The 16941-nt window shown below is 59.2% G+C and overlaps 2 protein-coding genes across 4 annotated transcripts in view; both read right to left on the reverse strand.

Moving 5' to 3' along the window:
• The window catches only part of D2HGDH (D-2-hydroxyglutarate dehydrogenase), a 26489-nt gene extending 19375 nt beyond the window's left edge, over window positions 1-7114 (reverse strand). Inside the window, exons 1-2 of the mRNA XM_040450371.1 lie at window positions 6881-7114; window positions 6006-6367 (exon numbers count right to left, since the gene is read on the reverse strand). Coding sequence (XP_040306305.1) covers window positions 6006-6357 — 352 coding nt within the window. The 5' untranslated portion in view covers window positions 6358-6367; window positions 6881-7114. The remainder of the gene's footprint in view (window positions 1-6005; window positions 6368-6880) is intronic.
• Window positions 7115-9979: 2865 nt separating this feature from the next.
• ING5 (inhibitor of growth family member 5) overlaps window positions 9980-16941 on the reverse strand; it is a 23156-nt gene continuing 16194 nt past the window's right edge. For all 3 annotated transcript variants that reach the window (XM_040450372.1, XM_040450373.1, XM_040450374.1), the window contains 3 exons: window positions 15263-15398; window positions 15079-15140; window positions 9980-13396 (listed from right to left, as the gene is read on the reverse strand). In XM_040450372.1, the coding sequence (XP_040306306.1) occupies window positions 13354-13396; window positions 15079-15140; window positions 15263-15398 (241 nt within the window). In that variant the 3' untranslated portion in view covers window positions 9980-13353. The remainder of the gene's footprint in view (window positions 13397-15078; window positions 15141-15262; window positions 15399-16941) is intronic.

The following is a 16941-nucleotide window of genomic DNA, read 5'->3' on the forward strand; positions in this document are numbered from 1 at the left end:
TTATTTTATTTTATTTTATTTTATTTTATTTTATTTTATTTTATTTTTTATTTTTGAGAGAGGGGCTGACAGAGCAAGGAAGGGACAGAGAGGGAGACACAGAATCCAAAGCAGGCTCCAGGCTCCGAGCTGTCGGCACAGAGCCCGACGTGGGGCTCGAACTAACAAGCCGTGAGATCATGACCCAAGCCGAAGTCAGACGCTTAACCGACTGAGCCCCCCAGGCACCCTTTATTATCCTTGTTTTAAACGTAATTTAATTATATATCTATGTAACTTAATTTTTAGTAATGGCTGTGTTTTACAACTGGTCTGCAACAAAATTCTAAGAGTTTTTTAAAGTAGGCCTCATGCCTAGTGTGGAGCAAACACAGGGCGTGACCTCTCGACCCTGAGATGAGGACCTGAGCTGAGATCAAGAGTTGGATGCTTAACCAACTGAGCCACCCAGGTGCCCCTCTAACAACTGTTTGATAACTGGCTGTCCAGAGCCAGGACAGTCCAGCTCCGGCACACCACTGCCCCAAGGCTCCAGGAGACCCTGGGATTGCGGGGACCACCTGATGACACAGGCCAGAGGGAGGCAGCCGTGGAGGTGCTGCTGGCTTATTTCCGCGTTTTCTCTCGGAACGTGTGGGAGGAACCCAGGAAGGCATCTTCAGGCAGACTGCCACCAAGGTTCACTTAAATTCAGCTGTGTCCCCGTCTCCTTTCTTCCTTATCTGTGTGGAGACTCACGGGTTGAGGGCTTCACTGAGAGGAACAGAAAGGGGGAAAGCAGGAAAGGCTTCGCTGCAGAGGGAACAGAGCCAAAGCTCTGGAGGGGATGGGACAGGGAGGAGTAGAGGCTGAAACCGTCGGCCCTTCTGGCCATCTGCTCTCATCCTTGGACTAGAGGAAGCAGAGTGGGTGGGGAACAGACACCTTTCCTTGGTCCAACCAGCATAACTAGTAGTAGGCTCGGGCAGAGCTCCCCTACCCGCCCGGCTCCCACTGTCCCCCTCCAGGGAGTTCGTGACTCAACACCCACCCCACCCCACCCCACCCCGCCCCGGGGAGAAGAGTGCCCTGAGCAGGGGTGGCGGGCAGAGCCAGGATCCGAAAGGGGATCAGGGTGATGGAGGAAACACAGGATTACCAAATCATCCAAATAAAATGCCCATCAGGGCAGAAGAGAGGGTGTTTCCCCATGTGGGCCCCTCTGCCCGTGCCGGCAACGGGAGGGGGTAGCAAGCTTCCCCAGAGCCTTCCACCTGGGCCCTCCGTGCCATCAGCACCTCCCAGACACTGTCCTCAGCTTCCTTCACACTCCGCACAGGGAGGATTCTTTTCTGTTCTAATTCTTTCATTCTTTTTTCTATTTTCTGTTTCTCTAGCAGCTCATTGTTGTGAGTTACCTCCTTGAATTGGAGAAGACACATGGTTCCTACACCTTCGTAACATGCTAGTCTCATCCACCAAGGCCATGAGCTCTGTATCTGTAAGATGCGTGTGCTTTTCCGCTCCGTTTAGCTGTTCAGCCTGCACGTCTGCAAATCCCTCCGTCCGTTGAGAGCCACAACCGGCTGAGCTCAGCGAAGGCCTTAGTCGACGCCAGATCCGTGGGGCTGCCGTCTTGGCATCCTCTGTGCCGGGGTCACGTCCGGGATTCTGAAAGCCCCTTCTCATTCGGTTGTCATCAAACAAACCATGTCTGCCCTCCAGCCCTGATCTTTTGGGACAGCACAGTCCCGGGACCCTGGTCACCCGTGAAGACCCTGCAGGCTTCAGTCACCTACTGCTGGGATCCCAACGGTGTCTGTGTGCCCACCCTGTGTGTCAGGGCCTGCTGAGGGCACAGAGAATGAAAACAGGCAAGATGTCCCGCTCTCAGGACATTTACCTCCTAACGGGAGAGGAAATGCTCTAATATGTCAACAGCAGGCACCCACAGAGAGAACAGAAAATCATCAAAGACACGGCTGGGGACATGGCCCAGGACTGCAGGAAAGGGTGTCTGAGTGGAAGAGGCCCCAGAACTGCCCAAGCCAGCAAAAGCCGCACACGGGTCAGGGCAGCACAGCATCCAGCCCGCCGTCTGCCAGCAGCGCCCTCACCCAGCGGAGAGCCACGGTCGGCCCAAGTTCTCGCTGGGGCAGCCGTTTCCTGCGGCTTCTGAGCCTCCCTGCCACCTTCTCCTTCCACCATCCCGACTCCCCGGCAGAAGCTGGCTCCTCTCCCACACTCTGGATGCCACCGGGCTTGCGGGACGGAAGGCACCCACCTGGCCCACGGCCCCTCCCAGGTGTGGGAGACGGCCCTCCGCGAACGCACGTCACCCACCACAACAGACAGACCCCAGGGCTCCCAACTGCCCCACAACAGACATGGCCCCGAGGGCTCCCAGCTGGCCATCAGCAAACCTGGGACTCTTCTTTCCACACGCACACCTGGCACCCGAGCCCATCTCTCCTGACGGCCCCTCGAAGACTCACGCTGTCCTCTGGGCTTCCCTGACTAGGCCGTGGAAGCCTGTGCCCCACGCGGCAGCCACGGTCAGGCCATGGGCCCCTCTCTTCCCAGGGCCTCCTAGTAGCTCCCCATCAGCTCGGGGGAGAAGCCAGGACCCACACGGCCCTAGAGGTCTCGACGACTTAGCCCCTTGCTCTCTGACCTCCCCTCCCCTCCCCAACCCACCGCAGCTGCACACAGGTCTCACGACCCGACAAACACACCAAGCGTGGCCTTGCCAAGGGCTTTGCACTGGCGATTCTGGCCCCAGAACACCCTTGTGGGTGGCTTCCCGAAGCCCTGAGAAAACCGCCTGTGCTGGCCTCCCGGGCCCTCACGGCCACCTGGCGTGCAGCCCACCCCGTTCGTGCCCCTGTCCCTCAGGTCAGCCTCCTGTATGTCTTCACATTTGGGACCCCCAGACCCGCACTCGGTGAGGCGCTCACTAAATCTCTGGGGTTCACCTGTGAGCAAGTAACCTAATGTTTGGGTGAGATATTTAATGACAGCTTCCGTTTCAAATAAAGACTATGCTTTAAAAAATTATGAAGCTCTGGGGTGCTGGGGTGGTTCAGTCAGTTAAGTGTCCAGCTCTTGATTTCAGCTCAGATCATGATCTCACCGTCACGGATTCGAGCCCTGCATTGGGCTCTGCACTGACACCGTGGAACCTGCTTGGGACTCTCTCTCTCCCTCTCCCCCCCACCCCTCCCCTGCGTGCATGCTCTCTCTCACAATAAATAAACCTTTAAAAAAGAATCACGAAGCCCTAGTCAGCATTTACTGGCTGTATCTTCTACACAACTCCAAGATTAAAATGTTAAAGTGTAGTTTAGTTTAGAGCTGCTTTCTCCCCCAAAGAAAGCCATGTCAAGGGCTATTTCGAGAAAAATTCAACAAACTATTTCAGTGGACACCCACCGCGTGGACGCTCGGAGGTGGGCTGGCTACAGTGCCAGCCTCTCGGATCAGGGTCTCGGCAGCGGGGGGTCCCCCACGCAGGCACACACGATGTGCAGCCTTGCAGGTGGACAGGCCGTCCAGCGTGAGGCTCCCAGGAAGGGCCCCCAGGGGACAGCCCGCCCTTGCCCAGGTTGGGGAGGCACATGGTCTCCATCCCAGGCACCGTTTCCACCCGCTCTGGAAGCCCGGAAGGAAGACACCCCAAGCCTCGAGCACCAAGCACACTGGGTTCTTACCTCCAAGGTGGGAGCCCATCCCCCGTTTACGGGCAGTGGAGCTCAGGTCCATCTGGCTAAGGGCCAGCCAGGCAGCGGTGCCAAGCCGGACGGGGGCCTGGCCCGGCTGAGCCCAAGGTGGACAGCGCTCTGTCCTGTTTCCAGGAGCAGTGCACGTGAGCCTGCAGACCCTGTGCGGGTGAGGGGCTCTCGGTGGGGCCACATCAGCCCTGTGGGGTCCCCACTTAGCAGGCAGGGTGGGGCTGGGAGCCCTGCCACTCTCAGGCGCTTGGCCCGTAAAGAACAGGCCAAGGACTTCCTGTGTCTCCGGCCTCCTCGCAGGAGCCACCTACGTTGCCTGAGCCCACACCCTAATCCCACTCGCTCAAGACCACGCACCGGTTCAAGACGCACAGCATTTCCCAGCTGCTGTGGACCCTCCTTGGAGTTCTTCCCACCAATAGCACAGCGCTTGCAGGGGCTAAGTCCAGGCCCAGCCTGAGGACAGGGCTGCCCAGCCAATCCAGGCATTACGTATTTAAATACGTCACTTCGGTATATAGCAACCCAGGCCTTCCTAAAGAAGGAAGAAAGATACACAACCTAACCTTACGCCTTAAAGAGCTAGAAAAAGAGCAGCAAATAAAACCCCGACCCAGCAGAAGACAGGAAATAATAAAGGTTAGGGCAGAAATCAATGCCATCTAAACCCCCCAAAAAAACAAACAAAAAAACCCCCCAGAAGAACAGATCAATGAAACCAGAAGCTGGTTCTTTGAAAGAATTAACAAAATTGATAAATCCCTAGCCAGTTTGATCAAAAAGGGAAAGGACCCAAATACGTAAAATCAAGAATGAACGAGGAGAGATCAAACCAACACAGCAGAAATCAATACATTACTTCATGGGGCACCTGGGGGGCTCAGTCACTTGGGTGTCAGACTTCGGCTCAGGTCGTGATCTCACGGTTCGTGAGTCCGAGCCCCAAGATGGGCTCTGTGCTGACAGCTCAGAGCCTAGAGCCTGCTTCGGATTCTGTGTCTCCCTCTCTCTCTGCCCCGTCCCTACTCATGCTCTGTGTGTGTGTGTGTGTGTGTGTGTGTGTGTGTGTGTGTGTGTCAAAAATAAACGAACATTTGAAAAAATAAAAAACTATAAACAAATACATTACTTCGTTGTAAACTGGTTGTCTCCTAGGTCTCTTCAATACTACAGCAAGGACGTCGTGATGGGTTTTGATCATTGTCTGAGTAGACGGGTTACGTTACCGCTGAAAACATTTCAGGAGAGAAGAGACTTACAAATTCTTTCTCGTGGGAAGGGTGTGCTGGGTCTGGACGGACGAGAACCACCAAGCAGGTGCCCAGGCGTGTGCTGGTGCGGACAGGTGTGGTGAGAGGAGGGAGGCAGGGGTGGCCAAACAGCAGCCCCACACCTTGTCCCAGTGACATGCCAGGGGCAGAGTGTCCACGTCCTGTCCCTCAGAACCTGTGCACCTGACCTCATCTGGGTAAGGGTGTTTGCACACGTAATTAGACCAAGGATCTAGAGACGAAATCATCCTGGATTTGGGGGGATGACAGGGGTCCTTACAAGAGAAGCAGAGGGAGACCTGAGACACAGACACACACGGGGAGAAGCCATGTGAGGATGGAGCCAGAGACCCACGGAAGCCGTCACAACCCAGGGACACCCGGGGCCACCAGGAGCTGGACAAGGCAGGAAGGAGCCTGTGCCAGGGCCTCAGAGGGAACACGGCCCTGCCCACGCCTTGATCAGACAGACTACATCCTGCTGTAAACCGCCCAGTGTGTGGCTGTTAGGGCAGCTGCAGGGACCGGCACACCCCCCTCAGAGCAGCCAGGGGACACTGCTTTTATTCGCAGATGTCACATACCACCAATAAACCTCTATGAATTTTGTTCTCAGAACACTTTAAAACCACAATACAGCTTTTCTTCAGTGTAAGAAAGGCTACGTGGGGGCACCTGCGTGTCTTAGGTGGTTAAGGGTCTGACTTCAGCTCAGATCATGATCTCACGGTTCGCGGGTTCAAGCCCCGCGTCGGGCTCTGTGCTGACAGCTCGGAGCCTGGAGCCTGCTTTGGATTCTGTGTCCCCCTCTCTCTCTGCCCCTTCCCCTGTTCGTGCTCGGTCTCTCTCTCTCTCTCTCAAAAAGTAAAAAAAAAATTAAAATAAAAAATAAAAAAAAAGAAGGCATATGTGACAGTCACCCCGTGGTCCTCTACCCGGAGCTCAGTGCTGTCGTCTCTCCTCTCACTGCTAGCGCACACCGCCGTCCCCCTGAGGGACACCGTGTGCACAGACCCTCACTCACCTCGGACGGTTCGAAGCCAGTCCACATTTGAAGCCTCCAGCACCTCTGGGTCTGTGATGACCCTGCCGGGGACGATGCGTTCAAAGGCTGCCAGGTCTTCCCCAGACACCACGGAGAATGGCAGCCGCCTCACAGGGTAGCGCTCCCGGGTCAGCATCACCTCCGGGGCCCGGGGGGACGTGGAAAAGCCACTTCTGTAGACCCGGGGGCTGGTGGCCGTGGCTCCCCACGGGCTGCCCAGCCTGGGGATCCTGGACACCCCTGCCCATGTCCTGTGCTGCACAGAGGCTCCCAGAGTGCACGCCGCCTGCCGCCAGAAGCGCCACCCAGGCTGCACCAGATGGGGTGCCATCGCCCTTGCCCTACAAAAGCAAGGGATGGGACCTGTGACTCTGGAAACACTAGGACCTGGGAAGAGACAAGCACCTGCCCGGAGAGGAGCCGGAGGCGTCCAAGTCCGGGCCAGGCCCAGGAACAGACCTGCTGTCCAGCGGGGAGGCGGCCCGAGAGCAGGGGCGCTGCCCTCGATCCTGACCCGGGCTGTTTTCCTGCAGGACCCCCCTCTCGGAAATGCCCTGAGCTGCACACCTGGCTGGGAGCCAGCTGCGCCACCCTCTGACAGTCTGACATCTGCCGTCACAAAGCTGTCTTTTGGCCCCCTAGCCCTTCAGGACTAAACCAGGACTGAAGACACGAAAAGGGTGGAAGCCACTGAGTACAACTGACAATGGTTGGAATGGTACGTTTTATGTCGTACGTGTACGTTACCAAGTGTAAAAAGTGTAGCAAAGGAAAGGGCGGGGTAGGGAAGCTTCTCCGGCTGCCAGCCGAGCTGCAGGCGACTTTCGACGTGTACAGGGAGCCCCCAGACCTACCCAGGCGAGGGGACAGGGGACGGGGACGCGCCCCTCTTCTGGAGCTCAGACAACCTGAACCGGCGCGCGGGCCAGCACTGCCCGCGGGCCAGCACTGCCCGCGGGGTTCACCAGCGCTGTGCGACCTGGGGAAAATGAGCGCGCCTCTCCGAGCCTCCCCGCCGCACGCGCGCCACCGCCAGGGGCCGAAGAACGAGCGCGCGGGCTCGAGCCGCGGCCGCGAGTCGGGCCCGCGCACCCACGTGACGGCACGTAACCCGGCGGGCTCGCACTCGAGAACGGCCTCGGCGCGCGACGCCCCCAGCCCGCCGCCCCGACTCGCGGCCCTTCAGCCACAGACCCCCGGCGGCCGCGCGCACGCACTCACGTCCGCGTCCCCGTCCCGCCGCTGCCGCCGCCGCCGCCGCCGCAGGCCTTGCGCCGCCAGACAGAGCCACGGCCGACTGAGCCTGCGCACCGGCGTCCCTCCGATCCTGCTCTGGGCCCCGCCCCCGCGTCTTCTAGGCCCCGCCTCCCGCGAGACGGGCGCCCTCCAAGCCCTGCCCCCAGGCCTGCGGTGCGCCCGGTTGCGTGCCCGGGTCCTCTGCGCATCGCGGGCAGAAGGCTTTGAACCGCGTTCGGCACGCCTTGCAGGGCTCCCCCCACATCCTCCCACCCCTTCCCAAGGCCAGGTCCTACCGTGGCCCGCCCTGACTGTCCCTTCTCTCTTCCTACTGCAGGGCACCCTCCAGGGAACTCTGCCTTCCGCCAGGGGTCTCTAGTTCCCCCCCAGGGAACTCTGCCCCTCCCCCCACAGGAGTGTCTGGCTCTCCCCAGGGAGCTCTGCCCCCCACCAGGGGTCTCTGACTCCCACCAGGGAAGTCTGCCCCCCCAGGGGCCCCAGCCCCCACCCCCAGGGAACTCTGGCTCCCAAGCGCCCAACGCCTTGCCCCTACCCCACCTCCAGCCAGAGGGCAGACACTTCTGCAAGTTGGGCACGCATTACAGGCAGAACCCAAGAAGCTCAGAAAGCTGCCTGCGCACACACAGCCTGAACATTTTCCTGAACAAAGGCCCAGGCCTGGGACTCAAGTGAGGCGACCTCGGAGGGACCGCACTGGGGCTGGGGGACCGGAAAACCACACCCAGGCAGGGAAGTGGTGGCAGCCTGGCCTGGCGGCTGCCTCTTACAACCCCTCCAGGTTTCTGCCTGCCACCCAGCTCTGACATGCCCTTTGACCACTGGTCTGTGGGGCCTGTTAGGCCAGGGCACCTGAAAAAGACAGTGGCAGTGGGGGGGGAGGGGGGGGAGGAAGAGGAAGCTCCTGGCCTGATGGATGCTCCCTGCAGCATCACCCCAGCAGCCTGGCGCCAGGTCCCAGCCTCACCAAATTCCCTCAGGGGTGGCCAGGCCAGCTGAGCAAGACCCTGTCCTGGGACAGGAGTCCCGGCTCCGCGGGGCACCCCTTCCCAAACATCTTACCCGCCAGCCGAGCAGCCCGCCCTCCTCAGGGCTCTGAGTCCTAATCAGTGCCCCTCCTCCAAGCTGCCAACCCCAGAAACCCCCAGACTTAGGAGTGGTAGCCGCCTCCTGCAACCATCGTCCCGTCACCGTCACTAAAGTGGCTTCTGCCTTCCTGACACAGTACCTGGTACCAGGGTGGGGCTCATCCCCCACGCACCCCCCTGGCTCCCAGCCATCCTACTGAAGCATCTCCACTGGTTGTCGGGCTCATCCAATTCCATATGCCAATGACAGAGCAGACGGCGGCATGTTCTGGGGAAGGGTAAGATCACGAAGACGTCCGGCCCACGTGGCTGTAGGGCGGGTGTTCACAGAACCCTAAGGTGCACAGCTGGCTTTGCCACATAGAGTGGATCCTAGTGGCCTTGCAAACTGGCAGAGAACAAGCACTTGCCAGGTCAGTGACGGCATGCCACGTGCCGAGAGGGCAGCGGCAGCAATGCTGCATCTGGGTGCACCACCTGTGTCTTCAACCATACTCCTTACAACCTGCCCGCCTCCTTACAGGTGTGCTAAGGACACCACCACTGCACCCTCTCATCGAGGATGCATTCTGCCTTTGGATTGCCGTCCTGACCAGGGAGACGACGTTCCAGAGACTTCCACCTGCCCGTCCCTACCATGACGGCCCTTGCTCCAAGGTCAATGTGGAATCCGTGTGGGAATCCTGCCAGTTCTCAAGTCTCTTTGCATGGCACATTCAGGTCCTGGGACGATAACCACAGGCATCTGTGGACCCACTCAGACAAGTGTCACCACTTGATCAAGGTAGCCCTCCTGGACCTCTGAGACTTAGTAACAATTCAGAGCCAGTGAAGATTACCACCCCCACCCAAAAACATTGGTGTTCCCTTCTCCTAGGCAGTCACCACAACAGGTGGCTGCAGGTTCCTTTAGGAGTGCCCAAAGGAAATCCATGCACGTGGCAGCATTCCAGGCCCTTCCTCCAGAATCTCATGCTCCCCTCAAGCAAGGACTCTGGGTGTGCTGAGAGGCTGTGCCTCTCCGTCACGGTGACCAAGCTGGGTTTCAGTGCCCTGACCGTTAACTCTCCTCAAGGAAATGTCCTAAGAACTATTTAGTTCCCAAAGGGGTCTTGACATCTATGCAGATCTCAAAGGCAAGCCTTCTGTTCCAGACAAAGTGCTTTATGCTTCTATGAAATAGCCACTCCAAGTATTCTACACTGACATTTCTTGTGAGCTTAGGGATCAGCTTCTGACACCACGTAATAGCTGAGGCCCAGGGTCCTGCCCAGGCCCGTGGCCAGGGAAACTCCTCTGCTCCCATTCACTGCCCGTCCCTTTAAAATTCTACGGAGGGGTGCCTGGGTGGCTCAGTCAGTTGAGCGTCCAGCTTTGGCTCATGTCATGATCTCATAGTTCGTGAGCTTGAGCCCTGCATCAGGCTCTGCATTGACAGCAGGGACTCTGCTTGGGATTCTCTCTCTCTTTCTCTCTCTCTGCCCCCCTCCCCCCATTTGTGTTCTCTCTCCCAAAAAAAAAAAAAAAAAAAATTCCACGGAGAATACACCTACCATCTCTGGCCACAATGTAGAAGTTTTCACATTTCCTGGAATGACTCATCCTCAAACGTTTATTCCAAAAAATACTTTATTTATTAAACAATATATCCATAATCTATAACATGATCCAAAAATACAGATATACATCTTTACATTATTCAATAAAAAGATTTACAATATTATCTTTCCTTTACAAAGGGGACATAGATAATTCCTTGAAAATAAAATGTAACATTCATGTTAAAGCTGCATCATCTTTTTGGATGAAATGTGGTCAAAGTGAACACCACAAAATACATTTGTAGAAAGAAAGAAACTTCATAGACTTCTCTCCTGAATGAGAACGTTTTTCTTAGGTTTCCTGTTTTAAAATTCCTCTCAGCACAGGTAGCGAAGACCAGCCACGGCTCACTAGCAATTGAGGAAAAGCTTCAGTCTCCAAGGCCCATGATTAAGTGTCTATTCCGGCTCCGGCCACACAGCGGGGGGGGGGGGGGGGGGCTGCTGTTCGGACAGCGTGACAGCTCGAAGCCTTCCCTGCCAACGGCTGCCAGCCACAAGTCGTGAGGCAGAGAGCCGCGCGGCCACCCGGGGACAGGACTGGCACCCAGCTGCCCAGTGTCGTCCACAGCCCAGCAAACCGCCAGCTGCCCGGTGTCCCCACGCAGCCCAGCAAACCTCCAGCATTCCTGTGGCTGTGTCTTCAGCATTTGCTGCCCTGGGAAGACTCGAAGCCACCAGGCTCCCGTGACCCTGGCCAGTCCCATTTCATATCCACTCGCCCAGGGCCCCAGCCTGTGCGGTGGGGACGCTCACCCCAGCCAGCAGCTCCACCAGCGCAGCCACAGATGGCGGGGGGGGGGGGGGGGGGTTGGGGTTCAGTTTATAAGTGCAGCATGTGTCCTCCTGTGGGAAAATGAGAGGCTGTCTGTCGAGCTGCTGACTGATAATCTAGCACTGAGAATGAGGAACGTGCAGATTATCCTCAAACAAGGTACTCCTTCCCTTACACGGAAACCCCGCGGCCGCGGAGGGCCCGCACCCTTGGCTCAGATACAGCTGCAAGAGGGACCGCTGGGCCCGGCCTGGACCCCCTCAACCCAAGGAACAGGGCTCTGCAGCCCCCTCTGGGTCCGATCCAGCGCCTGGGAGGCAGACAGGGTCTGGTAGGAATCACCCCAGGATGAAGGCGGCTGGCCTCAAGCAGCAGTCCTCAGGACCAGGGCCACGCCAGGTGGCAGAACATTCTTCCCCAAGCAAAGCGCTGCCGTCGAGTGTCGTTCTGACTTGCAGAGTGTTGTTCACAGCTGGGAAGGACAACCGATCGGTCTTGACCCAAACAGCATTCCAGGGAATCTTCCTAATCCACTCATGTCTTCTGTTTTCTCCAAAGCTAAACGCGTGTTATTTTGGAGATACCAATGTAACTGACAAAAGTAAACACCAGAAACAGGTAGGCACAGAAACCTAAAGAGAAGAGGTGACAGCAGAGACGCCATCAGACTTTCCACATAAGCTTCATATGGAAGTCGGCCATCTCTCCTGTCATGCTCGAGGCCCCGGAAACCAGGCACCGAGTGTACCCAACCAGCCATCGGCCTATGTCCACGGTCACCCGTCTTTCCGCGATGGCAGCGGCCGCGAGTGTTCTGAGAGGCAGTGCAAATATTAAACTAGCTTCCAAAGAATCACCACAAGCTCACTGTACTTACCTACCCTCTCCACAAAAACTGGTAAAAGAGTGAAGCAGACAATTTTCCACAATTTATTCCCCACAATCTTTAAACACCTGTGTTAACAAAAAGCTAAGTTCCTAAATACAGACGAGCCTCGGTTTTGGCTGCAGTGGAGACTGAGGGCCTCGTGCGGGCAGGCGCTCAACCCGAAGCCCCCACCCCTTCTTTCGGAGAAGCAGGAAGGCATCGGTTCTGGGAAAGCCTGTCAGGCCCAGCGACCCCCTACCCTCCCTCGCAGCCCGGGGCGCACATGCCGAGCCAACCCCACCTGCGGTCGCCTGGAAGCAAGTCCCGCCACTCGGCCTGCTCCAGGAAGGACACAGGACGGCGTGTCTGCTGTGGGCTGACCCTCCGAGAACCACGGACGCGGGTCCCGGCTGGACACTCACTGCCCTCTGACGTCAAAGCTAACAGTCAGCGCTCATCTAGGGACGACGAGCTGAGCCGGCGCGAGGCGGCCCGTGCATGACACAGCTCCCCGAGATTCTCTACGTGGCATCTCCTGGCCTTGCTGACATACTAGAAACAGGAGGACACGTGCAGTGAACAAGCCATCGGAGGAAGCGGGGCACTGTTCCAGAAGGCCTCCTGATAAAGAGGAGACTCCTGTTCACCTAGGAACTTCCCATCTCGACCCTGCCTCCTGCGTTTCTTCTCATGCCTCCAGGACAGAGACCGGCTCTCCCTTCGGGGCTCCTCAGAGCCCTCTAAGTGGCTGCTATGGGGCCTCGGGGTCCACAGATGCTCCCAGAAGTCATGCCGCACACCACCACAGACGGACCTCAACCGGAGGTACGCGACTTCCCCCAACTGTTACCAGAACGACGGTTCAAAACTGGTTTGGTGAGTGCAGACTGAAGGGAAAACGCACTCCGGTTTCCCAGCCTCATTCCAGAACCGCCGCGGCGCAGACTCACAGGTGGCCTCACGTAACCGTGGTCCCCTCGGACGTGAGCTGCTTACCAGTGTGCAACACGGCAGGTTTAAAATCAGCCCGGCCTCGCCAGACCGGACTCGCCTCACGTGCACGCAGACTGCCATCTTCGCGCTGTTACGACAGCTCCAGCTTCACAGTAAAACATCAGGGATTCCCAGAGCGACGGCACACCAGCCGTCGGTCAGGCGTCTCACGGGCGGCTCACGGCAACCTGCTGATGACGGGCCGTTCACTCCAGCAGGTAAAGCCCTCACGGAGGGAACTGGGAGTCCAGACGAACAAGGCAGCGCACAGTGCGGTGGGGCCCTCCCGCTCCAGGGACAGCCCCACCGTCCCAGGCAGGTCACCGAGACACGGAGGATGGCTTCCAGCAACGCCTCGCCAGCTTCCGGGCACACGCCTTGCGGGGACAGTCGGACCACACAGGCTCCCACCCCAGCTGCAGAGCGACGGCAGTGCAGCGGGTGGGAAGGTCCCCACTGCACCGGCCCACGGAAGGCTCGGCCACTCGGTGCACCTGCCGTGCCCGGGGCCGGGCCCCGTACGAGAAGTCTCGAGAATGAAGTCACTGTGGCAAGTCCCTGTGAGATCGCTCCTCGTGCAAACAGGGCTCAGGTGGATTCTTGCTTGTCTCAGGAAATACCCAGACTTACAACTGGCCACTGAGTTGTTAAGTATCATTCAAAACAAGGTAGTTTTAAAATGAAGAGAAAATATTGCAACACGAAGGAAGGAATACATTAACTCGCTCTTCCATCCCAGGTAGCAGCCTCACTTCCTCCTCCTCCTCTCCTGAACGCACCGCGGACAGAACCTGAGGAGAGAGGCACGGTGATCGGCCCTGTGCGTGAGGAGGCCCACCCCGCCCCCCAGGTCTCCAGGGACGGTGGCCGTGTCACCGAAACCACGCCGGCAGAGAGCACACGGCTCTCCCACCGGACGCCCCGGCAAGAGGAGACCCCCAGCAAGTCGCTGTGGCCAGCGTGTGTTTCCAAGGTGACAGAAATGAGTCAACAAGCAAGACTGTCTGTACGAACGAATACGCCTCTCGACCCAGTTTCTTGGCCCTCCCTGTGAGACAACGTGGCCACCGGGGACCAAAGTGGAGGCGACACCCACAGTCACATCGGCAGACCAAGCACGGCGGAGGATGAACCAGCGCGCTCCAGCAGGTGGGGCAGGCCAAGAGGGCCCTGGAACCCGCATGGTTGGCGAGTGCTCCCCGGGGACCCTGGGCAGGCAGGCTCAGCGCCTCAGACACCGGGGGCCGCTCCTGGTCACGCCTGGACCACGGCAGCTGTCAGTGACACCAGGGGACCTTCCAGCTGCTCCCGATGCACGTGACTGTGCCCCCCCAGGCCCCCGGCCGCCCCGTTCCCCAGTGTCCGGTCTGTGCCAGTGAGCGAGCACTGAGCGCGCCCCCGGCCCTGCCCCCCAAGGAAGCAAGGCTCCAGCGGCAAATGCACTCACGCAGGCTCATGCCGCAAGAACATGTCAGAACAAATCTCACTTAATAGGGAAGAAGCCTGAACACTTTGTGATTCTGGAAAGACCCCAGAGAAACCCTGAGTCAGACAACAGGGGGGAGCCCCACCCTGCCTCCCCGCCTCTGCCCACGGGGCACAGACCCCCTGCTGCTCGACCCTCCCAAGAGGCAAAACCGTCTTCCAATGCCCACTGACTCTCCCACCCGGAAGTTCCACCAACAACTCAAACCCACATCGGAACCCGAATCACGTGTCCCTGCCCCCCACCCCAGCAGGAGGCCCGCAGCCCCCCACCCGGGTGCCCGTGCCCCAGCTGCAGAGCACGGTCAAGGGCTGCGCAGTCACTGCTCAGACTTCCTGAGGCGACCTGGGGCCGGGACGCACATGGGGCCAGGCACATGAGCACCCCCTCAGCCACTGCCCACTGAGCCCTGGGGACAGCACAGCCTGTCCTTCAGGGGTCTGTCACCACCCCCCATCCACATACACGCGAACACGGAGGACAATCTCCGAGCCTGCATTTTAGAACTGAGACCCACTTCACCCACAGGTAAATAAAACCCGCTTTTTCCTTAAATTAACTCTCGGGAACGACACCGAAGCCACCAGCGGGCACATGGACCAGGGACAGAAGCTGCCCCCGCACCCTGCACCCCTCCCCAGGTGAACACAAGCCCCAAGGCAGGTCACCGGCCTCACCCAGGTTCGGATTTAATGCTTGTGCTCTTTGTCTTTCCCCAAATCTCCCCGGGAAAGAACTCGTTTCCTAGTTTCTACCTCAATCAAAAGCTTCCAAATAGCTGTTCCTTAGAAGCTTAACAAAAATAGGGGAGCACCATGCAAACATCCTGAGAGACCGGACCCAGGCGAGGGGCGCGGATGTCCCTCTACCAGCTCAGCCCCAGGAAGCAGGACCCGCGGACTGCCCGTGGCCACAGCCTGGGCCTGGTGGGGGCAGCACTCATGACGCCCCACGGGCAGGGAAAGGCCGAGCAGAGCCCATACTGACCATTTTCCTTTGGGTTTCGTGGTCAGATCCACGCAGGCGAAGTGAAACCACTCGATAGGACACTGCAAGGCAGAGGGGAGAGCCGCAGTCAGGACTCCATGTGCCCCCCGCCCCCGCACCCCCGCACCCCCGGCCCTGGGTGCAGGGCCCTGCCCGAGGCCCGTGCACGGTGCCCAACACTCACATCCGGGTTGTCACAGCCTATCATCTCCCCGTAGGACACCTGGTGGCACAGGCAGTAGGTGGGCTCATTTGGGTCCACGGGCATGTCCAGCACGTCAGAGGGGTGCACGGACAAGATGGTGTCGGTGAACTCAGACCTGCGGGGAAACCACAGCAGTGAGCAGCAGGTGTGGGGGGAGAACGGACTGGCCCCTTCGTACCAGACAAGATGGGGCACAAAGGCACCCCAGAGGACGTGAGGGGACGCACTTACTACCCACTCTGGGGTCGTGAATCCATCCCTGTCTCCTGCCTCCAACCTGCTACCTGGGCTCCCCGCCCACCCCGCCCCAAGTCCCCCCATCCCCAGCCTCTCAGGGGCCCTCTCCCCTGGGGGCAGGCAAACACCCCTACTCACCAGCCACCAGCTGACGACACCTGAGAATCCTGGACCCCAACCCAACCCAGCACACCTGGTGCCAGTCCTCCACCCCACACATGCTCACAGCACCTTCACCCCAAAACCTACAAACCACCAGCTGCCCTTCCCATCCCTGGAGCAGTAGGTCTAGGGAGCCCCTCCAGCCCCCTACTGCCCATCCCCCAGTGGGGCCGCTTCTGACCATGTGCCGCTGTCAACTGCCCACCCCCCTGAAGCGGGCCTGTCGCCCCCCACCTTCTGCAGCCCCCCCTTGGTCACTAACCAGTGGCCCGGCCAGAGTCCGGCCTGCCCGTGCTCTCCTCTGTGTCAGCTGGGGCCTATCCCCCTCACTCCCCACAACTCCCCCCACCGCTGGCCAGAGTCCGGCTGGCCCGTGCTCCCCTCTGTGTCAGCTGGGGCCTATCCCCCCCACTCCCCACAGCACCCCCGGCCAGAATCCGGCCGGCCCGTGCTCCCCTCCATGCTGGCTGGGGCCTATCCCCCTCACTCCCCACAGCCCCGCCCCCCCCCCCCCCCCCCGGCCAGAGTCCGGCCGGCCCGTGCTCCCCTCCATGCCAGCTGGGGCCTATCGCCCCCCACTCCCCACGGCACTCCCCACGGACCCCCGGGGGGGGTCTGGCTGGCCCGTGCTCCCCTCCGTGTCAGCGGCCCACAGCTCTGCAGCCAAGCAGATGTGAGAGCCGGAGCAAGCGTTCACCTGCCTTAGAGCAGGGAGGGCTGGGGGTTCAGGCTTCTACGTGTTTCGGCAGCTTTCAAGCAAACCTACCAGCTATGGGGCAGTGTAGACAGTACGCTCCTACTAGCACAGAAAGGCAATCTTCCCTATCTCACCCTGCAGAATCAAGAACACACATGTGACTCAGGGGTATACCTGCTATGGAAACACTGCAAGTTCACACCAGGAACTTGGTGACAGGGATGCCGCGAAGCCGTGGCAGACCACGTTTCCACACGCCGACCAAGAGTCCGGTTCCCGAAGGCAACCACCGACCCCTTTGTCCCATACTGCCCGTCTAAGGACACTCTGTGCCTCTGCCATCAGATACCCAGGGCCAGCTGTGCACGCCACACTACCCCCCCTGCAGATAGCACTGTCCTCCCTACCGGCCCCCCCACGGCGCTGTCCTCCCTACCGCCCCCCCATAGCGCTGTTCTCCCTACCGGCCCCCCATAGCACTGTCCTCCCTACCGGCCCCCCAACAGCGCTGTCCTCCCTACCACCCCCCCCATAGCGCTGTCCTCCCTACCAGCCCCCCCAC

Source organism: Herpailurus yagouaroundi, unplaced genomic scaffold, assembly GCF_014898765.1.
Source record: "Herpailurus yagouaroundi ecotype Mexico unplaced genomic scaffold, PumYag 202, whole genome shotgun sequence".
Classification (NCBI taxonomy): Eukaryota; Metazoa; Chordata; class Mammalia; order Carnivora; family Felidae; genus Herpailurus; species Herpailurus yagouaroundi.